The sequence below is a fragment of the Camarhynchus parvulus genome, chromosome 3 (genome assembly GCF_901933205.1).
Source record: "Camarhynchus parvulus chromosome 3, STF_HiC, whole genome shotgun sequence".
Taxonomy (NCBI): domain Eukaryota; kingdom Metazoa; phylum Chordata; class Aves; order Passeriformes; family Thraupidae; genus Camarhynchus; species Camarhynchus parvulus.
In genome coordinates, this window is record NC_044573.1 from 78,612,941 (window position 1) to 78,631,471 (window position 18,531).

The 18,531-nt window shown below is 39.6% G+C and overlaps 1 protein-coding gene across 2 annotated transcripts in view; it reads left to right on the forward strand.

The window, feature by feature from the left end:
• The window catches only part of KIDINS220 (kinase D interacting substrate 220), a 76,726-nt gene that overhangs the window by 28,910 nt on the left and 29,285 nt on the right, over positions 1-18,531 (forward strand). For both annotated transcript variants that reach the window (XM_030946439.1, XM_030946440.1), the window contains exons 17-22: positions 1,218-1,507; positions 5,253-5,393; positions 6,011-6,254; positions 6,422-6,510; positions 7,477-7,621; positions 9,235-9,397. In XM_030946439.1, coding sequence (XP_030802299.1) covers positions 1,218-1,507; positions 5,253-5,393; positions 6,011-6,254; positions 6,422-6,510; positions 7,477-7,621; positions 9,235-9,397 — 1,072 coding nt within the window. The remainder of the gene's footprint in view (positions 1-1,217; positions 1,508-5,252; positions 5,394-6,010; positions 6,255-6,421; positions 6,511-7,476; positions 7,622-9,234; positions 9,398-18,531) is intronic.

The following is an 18,531-nucleotide window of genomic DNA, read 5'->3' on the forward strand; positions in this document are numbered from 1 at the left end:
GCCTCTAGATGTTCATGGAAATTCCATAGAGGCTTATTTTTAGCCTTTCGTATCTTAATTTTTGCTGTGTCTATAAACTTGAAGATACACTGTTGGGCCTCTTCAATTGTCATGACATTGTTCATGATATTCAAGTGTTTCTCTAATCCAGTTCTGTCTCTTTCTAGTAAGAGGATGCTTACATTTCTACTTGAGTCTAGAACTGAATCTAATTATATTTGAGCTGTTCCCCTTCATTTCTTGCCTCTCACTTCTGTCATAATGCATTTCTGTTGCTTTGTCCTGCAGCACAATCCTATAAGTCATTTATGTCAGCAATGTGAAAAACCTTTGCAGCTCATGCCTTGGTATAGAGAATAATATGGGCCACATATAAAGTATTGACTATTCTTTCTACTTAGAATATTAAAAGTTTGATTTTCCCCCTGTAGTTCAAATACTGATGTTTAGCTCTCATAATTGTGTTTTAGATCATTGCTATTCTGTTCTTTGTTATCAACAAATGTGTCCAGAAGATAGCAATCTTCTAGATGTACCACTGGATCTGTACAAGTCTTAAAGGCAGACTGCTGCTTTGGAAAATGCTGTTTCTTTGGTCACTGATTTAGCTGTGCTAAGCTCCAGCTGCAATATTTGCTTCTTTCTTATCAGTCCAGTTGAAGTCAGGAGCTCTGGACTCTCCTCTGGGGCCCTTGTGAGCTGTCCAAAGCATATTTGCTGCAGTTTTGCTGTTTGTGTGTGTTTTAGCATGCAAGAAAGGATGGCCTCAGGCTGCAGCTTGCAATTTTGGTTTAATTCTTCAATGGTACCATTACTATTAAATTATGTAAGTACCAGGTTCCAGTTTAAAACCGAATAGTTCCTGTACTGTTGTCCTACAATTTATTTACATAAATAGACTTTACAAAGAGATGCCACAAAAGGTAAAGTGTAAAGTAAAGTGCTATCACTGATACAAAATTGTCATTTCTATCCAGTGTGGATTTCTTGAAATGATGGAAATAAACTAAAGATTAAAGGAATATCTCTGCTTCATAATTTCCAGGAATTTTGGCAAATAATAGATTTTTTTCTCCACTGGTTTGTGTCTGGGTGATAACACTGCAGTAAGCTTTTGTGCCAGTTAGTGTTTTATGAGAAGTATGCAAATTAATAGATTTTTCACTTGCCTGTCATTACATTGTACATTAGTTCTAACAGAAATACCTGTTTCTTAGGTAAAAAGAAATGGAAGAAAACTTGCTGCCTCCCATCCTTTGTGATTTTCCTGTTCATCTTGTCTTGCGTTGTTTCTGCGATCGCCCTGTTGGCAATTTTTAATGTGGAGTCAGCCAACATGACAGTGAACGTTATTCTCATAACGGTGACCTGTATTGTTGGCTTGGCCTTTTTCTTGAATTGCCGCACGTGGTGGCAGGTGATGGACTCGGTTTTGAATTCTCAGAGAAAACGTCTGCACAGTGCTGCCTCCAAGCTTCACAAGCTGAAAAGCGAGGGCTTCATGAAGGTGAGTGTTTGTATGAATTGGCCATTAAAAGGAATGAAACAAACCCCCAGACATGGAACGTTATTAAATTGGGGCACCATTAGTTTAATCAGGCTAAGTGTCACAACAGGAGAATGAGACTCGGTGAGTTTTAACTGAATGGAACACTTCTGTGCCAGTGGTAATTGTGCTTAGTATATAGCATCTATCTGCCTAATCGTGAATGTTACATTTGGGGTTTCAGTTTTCAGATTTTATTTTTACTGGGAAGAAAGTACTTGGAAAACAATTCTCAATTTCCATTATTTTGTAAAAGCTTACTTAATATCATAAGATGAGAAAGAATAACTTTGAGAATCTTCTAAAGGTGTAAAAGCAAGCCTAACTTTGTCTGCCTGCAAGACCTCTTTGCTAAGAAAGGAATTGTAGCACTGAAAGAACATTACAAAGCTCTCCATGTATTTAATGAAAAATGGTAGAAAACACTATTGTTTTGCTGTGTTGTGTCTATAAACTGATAAATATACTCTCAGGCTGTCATCAGATATGCTACATGCTCCTCTTTGAAAGTAAAATGTAGCATCATGATTTTTAACTTTGTAAATTGCAGCCATGTATAAAAATCTGTTGTACAAATATTTTTCATATAGTCATAGAATAGTTTTGAGTTGAAAGAGACCTTTTAAAGATCAGCCAGTGCAACTGGACCTTGAATATTTCCAGGGATGGGTATCCACAACTTCTCTGGGCAATCTGTACCAGTGTTTTACCACTTCATTTTAAACAAACTTCTTTCTTATATCTAACCTAAATTAACTGCCCTCCAGTTTTTAAAACCCATCCTCCTTGTCCTCTTGCAAAAGGCCCTGCCAAAAAGTTTGTCCTCATATTTACCTACAGGCCTTTTTAGGTACTGGAAAGCCACAATAAACATCTCCCCAGAATCTCATCTTCTTCAGGCTGAATAATCCCAATTCTCTCAGCCTTTCATGACAGCAGAGGTGCTCCATCCCTCTAATCATCTTTGTGGACTCCTCTGGACTTGCTCCAATACATTGGTGTCATTGCTGTATTGAGGAATGCAGAGCTAGATGCAGGACTGCACGTGGGGTCTCACTAGAGTGGAGCAGAGGGACAGAATCCCTCCCACACCTGCTGCCCACACTGCTTTGGATGCAGCCCAGGACACATTTGGCTTTCTGGGCTACAAGGGCACATGGCTGGGCCATGTCCAGCCTCTCACCCCAGCATCCCCCAAGTCCTTCTTGGCAGAGCTCCTCTACATCTGTTTATCCCCCAGACTGGAATGATACCAAGGATTCAGTACAAAGGTACAAGGCCTTGCTCTTGGCCTTGTTGAACCTCATGAACCCCCTTCTTGAGCTTGTCTAGGTCCCTCTGGATGGCATCCTGTCCCTCAGGTGTGTCAACTGCGCCATTTATCTGTGTGTCATCTGCAAACTTGCTGGGCATGCACTTGATCCCTTCATTCTTGTCATTAATGCAGATATTAAATAACACTGGTCCCAGTGTGGACCTCTGAGGGACAGCACTTGTCACTGATGTCCATTGGGACACTGAGCCATTGACCCTTTGTTATTTTTTGCATCTCTTGACAAGTTCAGCTCCAGCTGTGCCTTGGCCTTCCTCACCACATCCGCTCACAACCAGACCCTGTCCCTAGGCTCTTCCTAGCATACCTGTGCTTGCTTCCACTGCCTGTGCATTTACTTCTTGGTCTTTGGTTTGACCTGCAGATCTCTATGCAGTGCAGCCAGCTTTTAGTCTTCGTGCCAATTTTCTTCTGGGGATTACAGGCTTTTGTGTTCTGTGGAAAGCATCCTTAAAACATCTGCCAGCTGTGTTGTCCCTGTAGTCAGTTTTCCAGGAGGTCTGTTGACTATCTCTTTGAAGAGCTAAAAGTTTGCTTTCCTGAAATGCAGTGTGCTGACTTTACTCCTTACCTGACCCATATCCCTCAGGACTGCAAACTCCAGCAGTGTGTGATCACTGCCGCTCAGAATGCAGCTCCAAGCTTGACATCCCCAGTTAGCTCACTTACATTAGTGACCATCAGGTCCAGTGCTGCTCCCCTTCTGGTAGGGCTTGTCTATTACCTAACTGAATTCCAGCAATCTCCTGGATTGCTGACAGCTCATGACTACATTTCCAGATGTTGGCGTCATCTAAGTTCCCCAGGAGGATGCAAGCCATAAGCATGATGCCTCCTGTAGCATCCTTCATGTAGGACACAAAGCCTTTGTCAATAGGTCCCCCTTGATCAGGCCTGTTACAGACACAAACCCCAAGGTGTCATTTATTGGTCTGGTCCTCGTAAATTTTTATGCGCTGACTCCACCAGTTTGTGGCTGTTTCTCAGAGGCATCTTTTTGTGATCTCTCCATCCCTTGATGTAGAGGGCAACCTCTCCTCCCCTCCTTCCTGTTCTGTCCCATTTGAACAGCCTGCAGCCATCAATAGTTGCGCTCCAGTCACAGGATTCATCCACCAAGTTTCTGGAATAGCAGCTAGGTCAGAGCTTTCTGGCAGCACAGTGGCTCCCAGCTCCTCCTGTTAGTTGCCCAGTCTGTGTGCACTGAGGTAGAACAACCTCAGCTGGGCTGTGAGCTGTGTCACCTTCTTAGAGGAGCACCCTTTAATTCCTTTGAAGTATTTTAGTGGTGTTTCCCTGTTTGTTCTGTTACCTCAGGAGCCTCTGCCTCATCTCCATAAGATTTCCAAGTATGCTCCAGTGTGGCCAGCTCATCTCAAATGAGGGCCCTCACTAGCCCTGCATCCCTCTAATCTTGGTGTGTCGTACCACAGTTTGTGGTGGGCAAGCCTGATTTATCCTGCTCCCTCTTGTTTAAAGCTGTGTCAGTTAACCCTGCTGGCTCCTGGTCAAAGGCTCTCTTTGCCCTTTGAGAAAGGTGAATCCCATCTGATGCCAGCATGCCTAGTGCCATGCTTTTGGAGCACAGAAGACCTGATTGTGTCTTGGTACTTGTGTGTTTCTGGACAGTTGTTTGTTGAGTGGTATTTATCTGAAATAACTTCAGCCTTTAGGGAGTTAGGTTCACCCTTTGCCATCAAAGGAGAGAAGTAGGTATTCCAGGAGAGTTGTTAAGCTCATGTTAATCTCAAGTTTTATGTCATCTTATTGTGCACATTCTAATGAATCTCCTGGTTAAGAGATCAGATTTTAATGTCTACCTGTTAGCTGCTTAAGCCAGGAAAGGCAAATTCCACCTTTGTTCTATGTTATGGTTGGTTGTTACAGGTGTGATAATGTTGAAAAGCTTAACAAATCTTCAGACTGCATATCTTGAATAGCAGTGACTGAGTATTAGAGTAATAGCATAATGTGCTTGGCTGGAAGGCAGATAGAAAACTTTACTGTACATTTTATGCAAAGCAATGTTTGAGGACTAGCTGAAGCCACAAATGCTCTTTTATTTACTTCTGTTTTACTGTGCATAAATATTATTTTCTTAAGTAACCTTGTAATGGATTTTAAATAAGGATAGTTTGTTATATCAAAATGGAATATATGTTTCTGCTGTACATTTTTGTTCAAATAGGAAATTAATACATTGGAAGTAACATTTTAGGACTTTTCACTTTGAGTATTTGTAAATTATTCTTGTAATCTTACTGAAGTATTTTTGGGACAAATACCAATCTGCAAAAGGAAATATATGTATTCTTATCTGTTTTAAATATTATAGACGTGTCTTTTCCTTTCTTGTTTTTTTCATTTTTATAGGTTTTGAAGTGTGAAGTGGAACTGATGGCCAAAATGGCAAAAACCATTGACAGCTTCACTCAGAATCAGACAAGGCTTGTTGTAATTATTGATGGACTGGATGCTTGTGAACAGGACAAGGTTTTACAGATGCTTGATACTGTGAGTTGGATCATTTTATAAAGATAATCTCTGGATTATATGCATGATCTCTTCCACAAATGAGCTCAGATACATACAGTTACTGTGTGTTTTCTGTAGAAAGAAAGCTATGTTGTGGTAATTAATATTTGTGTACATTGGCATAACTATAGTGCTAAGGATGATGGGTTTTAAAAGTTGAAAATTAAATTGCAGTTAGTACTTTTGAAAAGTACTTTTGAATCAAATATAAACTATGGAAAATAATTATTTTGTTGAAACAAGCTTAAAATGTTTGGAGTTTTTCATATTTTTACCATTGAAGTACTTTAGATAAAAAATACTTAAATGCTAAATATTTGTGGGGAACTGGAACATTACTGCATGATACATCCTTGGTGATGTATCCACTATAAATTCTGCTGTTAAATTGTTGAGTGTGCTTATTTCTAGCTGTGTTCCTAATGTTCCTAATGTTAGATATCTCTTATAGAAGAAGCTGACATCTCCATTCATCTCTTGGCCTCTCAGGTTTATTCCTTGAACAGAATGAATATAAAGTGTTGAGCCAAATGTTCAAGTGATCTGCAGCTACAGTTAGTTGTTACTAACAAGGTTTACTGTCTACTTTTTTCCAGGTGCGAGTCTTGTTTTCAAAAGGCCCGTTCATTGCGATTTTTGCAAGTGACCCACACATTATTATAAAGGCAATTAACCAGAATCTCAACAGTGTTCTACGGGATTCAAACATCAATGGCCATGATTACATGCGAAATATTGTCCATTTGCCCGTTTTTCTGAACAGCCGAGGGCTTAGTAATGCAAAAAAACTGATGGTAGCTTCAACAACCAATGGGGATATTCCTTATGCAGATAATGTAGGTAAGGTTCTGCAGGAGGGTGATATGAGCATTGCAAAACCAATGATCCAAAATCTGTGTTTTGGAAGAAATTGTTTAAATAATTGACAGATCATTAGTATTATTTTTATAGGTCAGTCAAATGTATGTCACTGGAGAAGATGCCTACCTTTGTTTTCTTTTCCATAGGGTTGCATGAAGAGGTTGACAGGAGAGTTTCTCAGAACAGTCTTGGAGACATGGCCAAGTTTGGTAGCAAAACTGCTCTCAACAGGCGGGTGAGAAGGATTTTAAGTCTAAATAGATACTGGTAAAACCTTTTTTTCTTTTCTGTTTTTTTTTTCTTTGACATTTTCAATAATACCAGCTTGGAAGATTTATCAAACCATTCTTGAGAAATTTTTATAAATGATCCATGTAAGAAAAGTCCATTCTTACATCAGTAGACTGATGCTCTGTCAAAGAGGAAAAAGTTTGCTTGCTCACCAAAGTATTCCTTTCCACAAAAAAATTAAATATAGATCTCTGTGAATGCTGAGATGATACAGCAGATCTGGTAGGAGCTATGGTCTGTGTGTATATTTTGGATATTTTTTGTAAAAGCCTGACATCAGTAGTTGCAGGATGTTGCAACAAGAGACAGTAATTGAGTTAATCAAAGCAATATTAAGTACTAGACTTGTACTGCAATGTCTACCACATTCTTTTCCTGCTTTCTGTTCTTTTATATTCAAATAAAATCACAAACTGGTTGAATAAAAGGTATCTAGATAGTTGTGAAAAGCAACACAGAGTCTGAGGATACTGAGGTTTTGAGCTGCCGTTGGTAGAGACTTTGTGAGTTTTGTAGTGGAGGAGCCTGATGGTCACTTGAATTTTTACATGTAGTTAGTAAATGGATCATATTAACTCACTAGAGAGACAGTGGGAAGCAATGACAGAAATGCTGAAAGCAGTAATCTTTTTAGAAAATATTTTGCTGTGTCATTCTGTTTTGCCCTCTCAGAATTGATGTAGAAGTAAAACGTGTAACTCTTACCACTTCTTGGCTTCTATGGAAATAATATTCAGCTTTTACACAGGTAAATTAGAATTAAATTCTTGTACGTTTTATATTTCCCGTTGGCTTCACAGACTTACTCACAAAGGCTCTAACTTGATTATCAAGTAAAACTGAAGTCTTTGAAGTACTTAAAAGCTTTTGATATTAATCAGTATTCCTTGGGTTTTCGTTTCATTATCAGGATACTTACCGAAGGCGCCAGATGCAGAGGACCATTACCCGCCAAATGTCATTTGATTTGACCAAGCTGTTGGTTACAGAGGATTGGTTCAGTGATATCAGCCCTCAGACCATGAGGAGGTTGCTAAATATTGTTTCAGTGACTGGTAGGTGTGACATGCTGGTGTGCAGTAAACAGGATTATTGTGTTTTGCTTGCTTGTAGTTACACTCAGACTTTTAAGTGTGTAAACTAAATTGAACAAGTCAGTCCATGTGTTGCTTTTGAAAATCTGAAGCAAAGTCTTCCAGAATGTAAGAAAACATTATTGACCATTCTATGTGGAATTTGAAAGATCTGTAATATTTGTTGTTTCATTGACTTCAGTTGGGAGACAAATTATTCTGGTTTACATTTAGGAAATTTTATATTTTTTTATTTTGAAATGGTATAAGAATATTACATTTTTCAGTTTCATGATACTGTGGTCTGTGCAAAGATTGTAGTGATGACATGTGAAAAGGTAAGCTGTGAGTGAAAAACCAAGTATATATCCAGTTTATTTTTGCTATGAGTATTTGCTGTTCTTTTTCCCTAAATGATTGTGTGAGGCTGATGAAAGCATTTTGTCACCTGTTTTTCTTCAATAAAGCACAGTCAAGACATTGGTATCTCTGAACTTTGTATCTCTGAACTTTAAAAACTGGAAATAACTGGAAGAGGGCTTATGGAGGTTTAATAAAAACATGTTTCATATAGTAAGTGAATGGGGAGTCATTATTTAGTGTCTTTTCTGTTACAGACACTAGAAGGTGCCGGGTAGCCCTACAGCTACCCGGAGCAAAGAAAGTGAATTACTTTTTACACTGTATATAGTTAAGAGAATAAATCTGCAGCACACCTCAAATTCTGGGCTAATGTTTTAAATAAGTGTTCTGTCGCTTTGCTTGTTACTGCAATTTGTAGTGTGAAACCTGTCTTGTTTTGGCAAATTACAGTGCAGTTATGAAAGCATAACAAAATCACAAAATTTTAGTTGTAAAATTAAACTTAAAAAAATAGACCTTGCAAGAACACTTTTAGTGTAGTATAATCTGTGGTTAGACATAATGATTTCATAAACACCTTTATGAACAGAGCCTTCAGGCTGTAGGTTACATGTAATTACAGATACTAATAAAGGACTTACAGAAAATTTGCTGAAACTTCAAATGCCTAAATTGTAGCCTTGACTTTTTCTGGTTTTTAAAATAACTTTATTTGTAATTTATACTTTACCATACTAACTTAAAACAATCTTTTTTATAGCTTTGAATTTTACTATAGTGGCTGTTGAAGTTGACAGTTGTATGCTTAACTTGTTTTGACCACATTTCATATATCAGTGCATAGAAAATCTGTCAAAGTATTAGCATGAAATTCTGTGTTTAGGTGGAGAAATCAATGCTGTGTGAAATTTTTTATTGAATTTGGTTGCAGTAAGTTAAGATTCATCAGTAGCAGGATGATAGTAATTAGTGTTTAAACTGGGACTGAAGTTGACAGTTTTGGAGAGTCTCATATTTTGACCAGTATTTACAAGGATTTTTATTAGACTGTAAAATTATATTTTTAGATGCATCTTGCAATGATTTTGAATTTACTGAGCTAAAAATATAATAGCAGGAAGTTCACACATCAGATAATGACAAAGTAACATAGCTGTTACTTTGAGGGGAGAAAAGGTAACTTTCAGAAGGGAGAAAAAATCCTCGGTTTTCTTTTGTTCTTGTTCTTTTAGGTCGTTTATTGAGAGCCAATCAAATCACATTCAATTGGGACAGACTGGCAAGTTGGATCAATCTCACAGAGCAGTGGCCATACCGAACATCATGGCTCATCCTGCATCTTGAAGAGACTGAAGGTGTTCCAGATCACCTGACTTTAAAAACCATCTATGAGAGGTAGTCATTATTCTGGTAATGGTGTGCAATTTCAGTAATTAAAATAGTGATCGTTATTGATGATCGCTAGAATAACATGGCTTTCAAACATTTATCAGGTTGTAATCTAAAATTCCCACAATCTCACCCTCTTTTGCTGACTTTTGAAAACTTCTAAGTGAGTTTCATTGCTATTTGATGCACTATGTATGAATGAGTGCTTTGTATTTAAACTGAAGAGAACCGTACCGGTATTCTTTCACAGGCAGCTAACTGTACTTTTGTCTCCTGATATCCTTTTCATCTTTATCTTGGCCAAGCTACAAGTTGGGTATTTTTTCCACTTCTTTGTTAATCTGAAGTAAGCTCAGCACAAACTGGCCTTACTGATAAAAATCTCTGAAGGTTTTGTGCTTAGCAGGTGTGCTATGGCAATGCCATGTGCTGCAGTTAAGGGATGTGAAAAAGAGGCATGACTTCCTCCATTTCTGCTACAAGTTGCTTTCCAACAGAGCTGTCTAGGTATTACTGCTGAGAAAAAATTGCCCGGTGTTGCCAGTGAACTTCTCTCTCCAGAACCCTCTGGTTGTAAGAAAGGATTTGTGGGTTGTGACCTGATGACAGTGGAGGAATGGAAGAGAGAGATGTAACTGAGAGTGGGGCCTATAGAAGAAAAGCAGAATCTGAGAATTGGAGTCAGGGGGAAGAAGGAAAGGTTTAACTTGGATAAAATATAATGGAGATTAGATGAAAAGAACAGCTGAGGTAAAGAGAGAAGATTGTGACTAATTGAACAAGTTACCAGAAAATCTAGAGATTTTGCAGGGTCCAGGGGAATGAAATTGGAGAGAAAATACTGGAAGTGTGCTCTGCAGTGAAAGTCAAGGAGTAGGAGATGAACTGTCTGAGGGTCTGGGGTGGGCTGAGACTGGTTGAAGTGTTGAGAATGGAATTAGGATTGTTTGAGAAAGATTGAATGAGTTGTTATAGAAAAGTTGAAGTGCAGTTAGGATCTGAACACAGAAATCTCAGAAGGTAGAGGGATAAGAGTAGATTGGGCATGATGAGGCTGAAGATTGAAGACAAATGAAGAGGGCAAGTAGTAGACTGAAGCAGTTGACTGGCTTTAAGCTGGAAGATGGCTTTAGAAATACCAGACTTCACAGGTAAATTGAATGCATGTTTAGAAAACACTCTCCTTTAGAGTATGGACCCAGGTTTTGAGTTTTGCATTTCCTCTGTGAGTATAATATACCTGTAAAATCAAAGGTAAAGCACAGAGAACCCATCTTTCCACAGTATGTTCACACAACTAGTGTCACAAATGTTTATGTGATCAGCTAAGTAAAGTAATTCAGAATCATCAGGAATTCCCTTTCCTGTCATGCTTTTTATTCAAAGTTCTCTTTGTTCAGATTTCTGTATAGCATGTTTTACAATTTTATATTTTCAGTATTGTCATGGTTTGACACTGGCACAATGCCAGTGCCCCATGAAAATATACTTCCCTGGTGTTTGCTGTGAGATGTGACCAGGAAATAAGCAAAGCAGGCCTCTACCTTAGAAAAAAAAGTTTATTAACTAAACTACAAAAGGAAAACAAACCACACACACACACACACACACACACACACACACATACCTGGAAAATGAAAACTCCACAAAAAAGCATTTCCTCCTCCCCCCCCACCACATTTCCAATACATCTTCCAAATTTCAACTCTCCATCCATCACCCTGTAAATACTCAATTCCAGTCCATCAAGAGGAGAGGAGTCCTTCTTGGGGCCATGGTGACCTCTTCCTTGCATGCCCAGCGCTCTCACTACTGGACAAGGAACAGAGCTGCTTCAAGGGTTATCCTTTTAAGGGTGCTTTGACCAGTTCCGAGAAAAAAAGCACAGTTTCCTCATCACTCTCGGGACCTCTTGTCCCCCCCATACTTGTCTACCCCCTGGGGCCGGGGGGTCTCCAAAACTGAACCCTCTCAGTTCTGAGCCATCGCCTCCCCCCCTGCATGCAGCCTCTGTGTCACGAGGAAGCATGGCTCTGTCCATGGCTGTACCAAAAAGAGTCCAGCAACCAGCTACTCCATCATCTCTTTCCGGCCTCTTCTTTACTCTCCCAGCCTCACTCACTGCTCCAACTGTCATTCACTTGCTCATTTCTTCTTTATCATCCACTCCATTTCCCCTCCGGGAAAGGTCCAAATGCTCTGTGAGGTCTTCATCGTCCAGAAAGGGGTTAACAAACTTCTGCACTCAGCCAGGCTCCTTCCTTGCTGCACTCCCCCCTTCCCCCTCCTTCTTCACAGGCTGATATCACTTCAAGGCCACAGGCCTGTACCAGCTTTCCCTCTCTCGTCTTCTGGCTGGGGGGAACTCCCTTTTGGAGATTTCCCCTAATTTTGTCCTGAACCAGGACAAGTATTTACCCAACAAACTCATTACAGTTTTCTGTTTGTTGGCTCCCAGAGTAATAAATCACTTTGGGATGATTGAAGTCCAAAGCTGTCTTCAAGACATAACAATCGTAGTAAACCAATATAAATAAAAGAAAAGGACATTCACAAGTGAATGTGAATAACTTGGGTTCTGGATTGTTTGTTGTTAGCACAAACACTTGAGCTGTTGATACTTAGTGCCAGCTGGAGCGTGTCATGGTTTATTAGTTAAGGTGTGGAGGAGATTCATGACTACCGCTATCTTGTACCTCTTGCTCTATGCAGGTTGTTTGGAAGTGATGCAGCCGCTTGAGTAGACTTCTAAGTTCATAACTGGCAATTACAAGTGTCTAGGTAATTTTTTTGGTGTTTAAAACCAGAGTACATAATGGGAAGAAACAGTGAAGAACCCTGTACAGTGTATTGGAAAAGGGAAGGTGATCATCATCTTTTAAGGAAAGCTGTTTGTATTCTGCCTGCAATACCAGAAAAATGAGGAAAAGGAAAACAAGACCAACATTCAGGATTTTCTCTTTAGCAAAAAAATACCAACAGGGTTATTTGGTGTTGATACCAAATGATATCAATAAGATGATAAGGCTAAAATGCTCAGTTTCCCTAGCTTCTTAACAATTAAAGAAAAAAGTTTTCTAACAATAATGTTGCTGCATGCTCGGGAAGAGAATTGATGTCTCTCAGCCCCTTCTGTTGAACCTGTGTAAGGAACTAAATATGTAACTCTCCTGAAGTATTGACAAAGCTGAGGTCTCATCTGTCTGGTGATTTGTGTGATCATCTTTACCATATGCTGAATGTGAAAAGGTCTGTGAACTCTTCTCTGGGATTATATAGAGCTCTAAAAATTTTGTTTTATCCAAAGTAATCCTTTCAGTGTCATTGCTCTTCTTTTTCTCTGCAACTGTTTAAGGTAACTTGACTCAAATAACTGTTTCACTATCATTTCAAAGTTAGTTCCTCTTCTAGAACTTCAGTTTCAGTTTTCTAAGTTTTATTAGTTTATAGAGCCGCTTTCCCATTTGGACTCTCATAATTATCACTTTTGGACTCTCTCAATATCACATTTTGATAATTATGTCGCTTGTTCCTGTACTGAGTTTGTTGTTCTCTGCTTTTTATTCTTCAAGGGTTTTTTTAAAATATCTTCATGTTTTAGATCAGAATTGAGAATATATTTTTCCTAGTATTGAATAGTTTTTGTCAAACTACTTTTTATTGTGAGACTACAGCTTTAGGGTTGCTGCTTGGACATCTCGTCGCTGAAAGGAATCTTGTAGGTTCTGTGTTAAATGTAAGAGTTTCACACTTGATCGCGTTCTCTGTGTAAAGAGAATCCTTTGATATTACAGTTGCTTTCCCAAATTTTAAAAGATCGAGTGTTGAAAAGCTTTTGAATCACAAGGATTCCCTTGCAGTGAGAACTCCCCATTGCCTTCCCCTCCGCTGCAGACGGTGCGGAGCAGAGAGTGACTGCCCTGGACTGGCCAGTTACAGCTCCTTCAGCTGAGGAGTTACTGTGGATGGTCGGTGTGTGCGGTGGGGTACAGCAGTGGGGAGGGCAGTTAACTGCGTGTTGCCCTGCAGTTGTGTCCCCGAGGCGGGCTGTCCCCCGCCTGTGTCCCCGAGGCGAGCTGTCCCCAACTGTGCCCCGGGAGGCGGGCTGTCTCCGCCTGTGCCCCCCCGAGGCGGGCTGTCTCCGCCTGTGTCCCACCGAGGCGGGCTGTCCCCAACTGTGCCCCAGGAGGCGGGCTGTCTCCGCCTTGTCCCCCCGAGGCGAGCTGTCCCCTCTGCCCCCGGCAGCGCGGTGCCGCAGGGACGGTGCAGCGCGGCGCGGTGCCGGCAGGTGGCGCTCCAGGCTCGGCCCAGCCGCGGTAGCGCTGGCGCCAGCGCCTTGGCTCGCTGTTTCCAGGAGAAAGCGATACTTTCACAACATACAAAAAATACAGGAAAACGGAAAGAATCGGGTAGCCAAGCACTAAGAAGCAAAAGAATAAATATAGTCTTTAGTTAATTCTCCTCTGTGCAGGCACAATGATGTATGATTTCCATGATTATATGCTATTTTGCCTCCGTGAGATTCCCATCTTGTAATGTCCAGGATTTAATTTTGCAAACTGTAGTAAAAGAGAAGGCCTTTTTCTGTTACACTGCAGTGCTATCTTTTGGAGTTGAATGCAATAACTAAAGTAAGACGGTGAAACTCTGCTCCATGACTGTTAGAGTTTGTGTGATGCTGGACTAGTCACCTCTATAGTACCTTTTGCTTGGATAGTATTCATGCCTCTGTGGGGAGGGAGGTGGTGTACAGCTTATGGTTCTGTAGGCTGATATTGCTAAGTACTCAGCTATATCTGGAGCTACTGGGAGCTCTGCTTTCAGTTGGTGGAGTATTCTGGAAAAAAATGAATACCTCAATTTGGTAACTAAATAAGTATACTTGTTATCTCTGTGCTTCAATTTGTCATTAAAAATAAAGCTAGCTAATATATTCTTATTATGAAGGCTTGTTGGGGAAAGTAAACTTGTCTTTTTCTATAGATGCTGTGAAGAATATCAAAGACTAAATTGAGGAGTATGAAACCAGGTCTGTCAGAAGTGTATAGTTCTTGTTTCATACTATGCAGAGATGAAAAACCTACTGAATATCATATTGGGTACTTTCTTCCATGGTCTATAACAAAAAACCCAGCAAACAAACAGAAAAACCACCCTCACAAAAAACCCCACCAAAACCAAAAGAACACAGACTCTCCCCGCAAAACAACCACCAAAAAAACCCAACAATGACAACAACAACAAACCAACCAAAAAACCAAACCGCACAACCAATTAGAAAACCACAAAAAAACCCAATCCAAAACAGAACCGACCCCCACCCCCCCCAACCCTCTAAAGAAAATTAGGGTTCAGTTTGTGACACAGGCACACTTCTGTGAAGAGCCTTTATGAGCTGGTGTCACTTAACATCTCTTATGGTAACAGGTAGAGACTCTATGCTCTCAATCTTTTTTAGAGGGGAACAAACCCATGCTTTGTCACTGTGGCAAATTTTGAAAAGAAAATGCTGAATCTGCTTTGTTGGCTTTCAGTTTATATGCTCGAGAAAAATGTCTTTACTCTTTTTACTTCCTTAAACTGACCTGCTGTATCATCTCACTTCCATCCTCTCATTTCAGCCACTCTCTGTCTACTTGTCTGGTTGCTCTTGGTTTCCACCTGGTATATTTATTAGCAGTAGTATTTACTCCTTCAGGTAATGTGTTGCCTTTTCTCATCATCAGGATTTTCACGTAGTCTCTCTCCTTACCAGGTTAAGCTCTTAATTCTGATTTTGTTGCTCCTTCCCCTTTTCTGTTTAGGTTCTTTGGTGGTCAAGCTCGCTGGTGTCATGACCCATATCTCCATCCTAGTCTAATTTAATTATCTTTACAATTTTATTTATAGCTATGACATAGAGCTATTATATCTCTACATTTATGTTGTGCTGCATTCTCTTCTATGTTACTGTAAAGAGTCAATTTTGTGTAATACCAAAATGGTTTGCAGAAATTGCAAAAGGCAAATTTTTAAAGCTCTGAAGTGAAATAAAATATGTGGGCTTTCTGCAAATAAATTTCTAAGAGAATTAAGTTGTCAGATTAAAGCAAGTTTCCGTTGAATGTTTGGAACTGAGACTTCTCAGACTTGTAAATTAGCCGGCTATGGGAATGTGCTCTCTTGTGAAGGCAAGTAAAGCATCCATGACACCAGAATAAATGACAGTGTCAGATCTAAATAAATGAGATCTTGGGAAAAGTCACTGTGGCTTTTGTAGAAAAAAGATACATTTCACGAAACTGAATTCTCAACAGAGTCAGTGAACATAGGAAGAAGACAAGGAAGTATTTTGAAATTTAAGACATTTTAAGCAAGATCTTAATCTAGAACATCTAAATGTATTAAAATCTAGGATAATAACAGGCATGATTGCCCCAGGAAAACAAAAGAAGGAAGCAAAAGATAGGAGTATGTGTCTTGTGAGAAACTTGCAGGTGAGGTTTCCAAAGATAATTCTTGTGCTATTTGACATACCAGTGAATGGTCTGACAGAGGGAGGTGATGCCATATGGGCATATAACCAGGATAACAGTTTCACAGAGGGTTGTGGAAGTAGCTTGTGAGTAAGTTGCAGGTCAAAGTCATTGTGGATATAGATATCATACCCTACTGGGGAAAATAATCTCATCTGTAAACCTGGTAACACAGTACCGGGCAGTAAATCTGCAGTAAGGAAAGGAATTAATCAATTGTTGCTGATTTCTCTGAACAATGTTTTGTGCCCCACTTCTGTCAGAAAATGAAACAGTGTCTTTAGGAGTTCCCAACAAATCAATGGAAGGACAGAATGTATTGCATTATACAAATCTGTGATTTTTCTAAGTTCTAAAGACTGATTTTCTAATCATCACATTTCAAAATTGTTGTACCAAAATAGATATATTTAAGAGGCTGAGGAAAGCTGTAGTCTCACATCAAGCAGTGACGACCCCCAGTTTTGCCAGACTTTCTCCTCTCTTTTCTAGCATTCCTCATTCTTAAGGCATTTGATTAATTTCTTTCTTTTCCCCAAAAGTCTTAATTTTTTAATTTCAGTTTGAGGCTCTGAGTCTTGGTTGTCTTTGTTTCTTGATAGTTTCTACTTCTTAAGACTAAAGGTGTCAGGGATTGATATTACCACCATGTTGATCAAAAATCAGGCTATTAAAGCTGATTGTATGAGAAGAAATGTCTTCCCAGTCCCTTTCGTCATCAATTTGCCTCACTAAATAAGACAATCCGCTGAACACATTTTATCTCTTTGTATCCTTCTTATCATGGCAGAAATCAAAGTCTGCAGTACTCTGTCAATTGGAAAATGTTCCTAGAAATAACAGAAGTAATTGCGTAACTCTCTTGCCTGTCCTTCTGGAGGCTTTTGTCCTTCCAGAGGCATTAGGGAGAGTTTCTATATCTATGAGCGAACCTGTTCTCTACTAGATGTGGCAGATTTACCAGACGGGCACTTCTTGGAGCTGTTAGTAGCTGGACTGTAAGATTTATACAATTGAAAGTGAAACTTCAGGCATGCATATGCCTCCTGAGTTCAAGAATGTTTTTTCAGAATGGCATTTCAGAAGATTATTGTAAATTTCTAGACACTTGAAAAACTATGGACTATAAATTTTTACCCCTGAAGGTCCTGTGCAATCAATGGTTCTGCTGTGAAACAATTCTGTTGTGAATGCACAGAATTGCTAAAGCAAGGCCTGCCTTGCACCTAGAACCTATTCAGTTAGTAACTGAAGCCCTTAAAAAGCTAAGTAAAAGACAAAAAACATGTGGTTTGAACATGTTTGAAGCAGGAGGATAAAATGAGGTTCAGCACAAAGTACAGCAGTAAAGGCTACTTTAATTCTAAGATAAATGTGTCTAAATTGGTTGTACCAAGTGCTAGGACAGGATGTGTGACAGGTTGCAGAAACCTTCTGGTGCTGGTGAGCAAGATGTGTTTTCCAGCAGGCAAGGAAGGCCACTGTAGAAAAGTTCCAGTTGGCCTTTGGAAAGAAAATGGCAGGGAATGCACTGCAGGCTGCCAGAGCAATTTAATGGTCTACCTGTTACAGAGGGCCCTTTGGAAAGAAAAAAGTCAGTATGAAGTTGATGACAATCCATGAGAATTTCCTCATGGTCATGCTGGGATACCAGACATTCACCCAGGTAGATGTGTGGTAAATATTGTCCTCTCTCTTATGGGATTAGGATCTAGGTTCTGTATCTTTCTGAATATAATTCTAGCCATTACCTGCTGAAACTGTGACAACTGTAAGGCTGGTGCATCTGAGGAGATAGTCCTAAGAGAGACCACGAGATCCGTGCTTAAAGATGCTGGGGAGGGGAGGGTGCTTGTCCCCCATGACTGAATATGCAATTTATTTAATGTTACAGAATTCAGGTATTCACACAACCTTCTATTCAGGTGCTTCCTACTGGCTGCTTTTGATGTTAATCTGCTTTTTGGGCTTGATGTCACAAGGGACAGTCCTACCTGTCATTCTTTGCCTGAATTTTGACCAAACTCTGGGGATTTAAGACAGGGGCTTTGAGCAAACTGGAATATTAAGACAGAACTTTCTGATTTTTTATGAAGATATTTGCAAATAGCTGATGGTCCCTAAATTTCTATGACTATTTTTATATATTTATTAAAAATATTAGAACAGAAGAGCTTGGCTCAGGATAGAAGAAACTCATGAGCCATCTGTTCAGATTACGATCTCCACCCTTCCTTAATCTCCTTGAAAATATGCTTTTTGGGAAGCTGAGGGAAGCTATGGAAATCAAGAACTCTTTGATTTTGAAAAAAGAGATTTCTCAGGACAAGAAAATGGTTATACTTTTCTCACAGTTGTAGGTAACCATTATTTAAAACTTAGTGACGTGTAATTCATCCATCACTTGGGCTTAATTTAACCTCTGTGATAAAGTCTTTGTGCACATATGTGTGCATGCCTACCTATGATGGATGGCAAATTGGATGGCAATACGATGTGCCAAGGCATAACACGCCAAATTTAGAAGAATAGCATAACTGCTTTCTTTAATTGAGCATCTTTTCCTTTTCCTTTTCCTTTTCCTTTTCCTTTTCCTTTTCCTTTTCCTTTTCCTTTTCCTTTTCC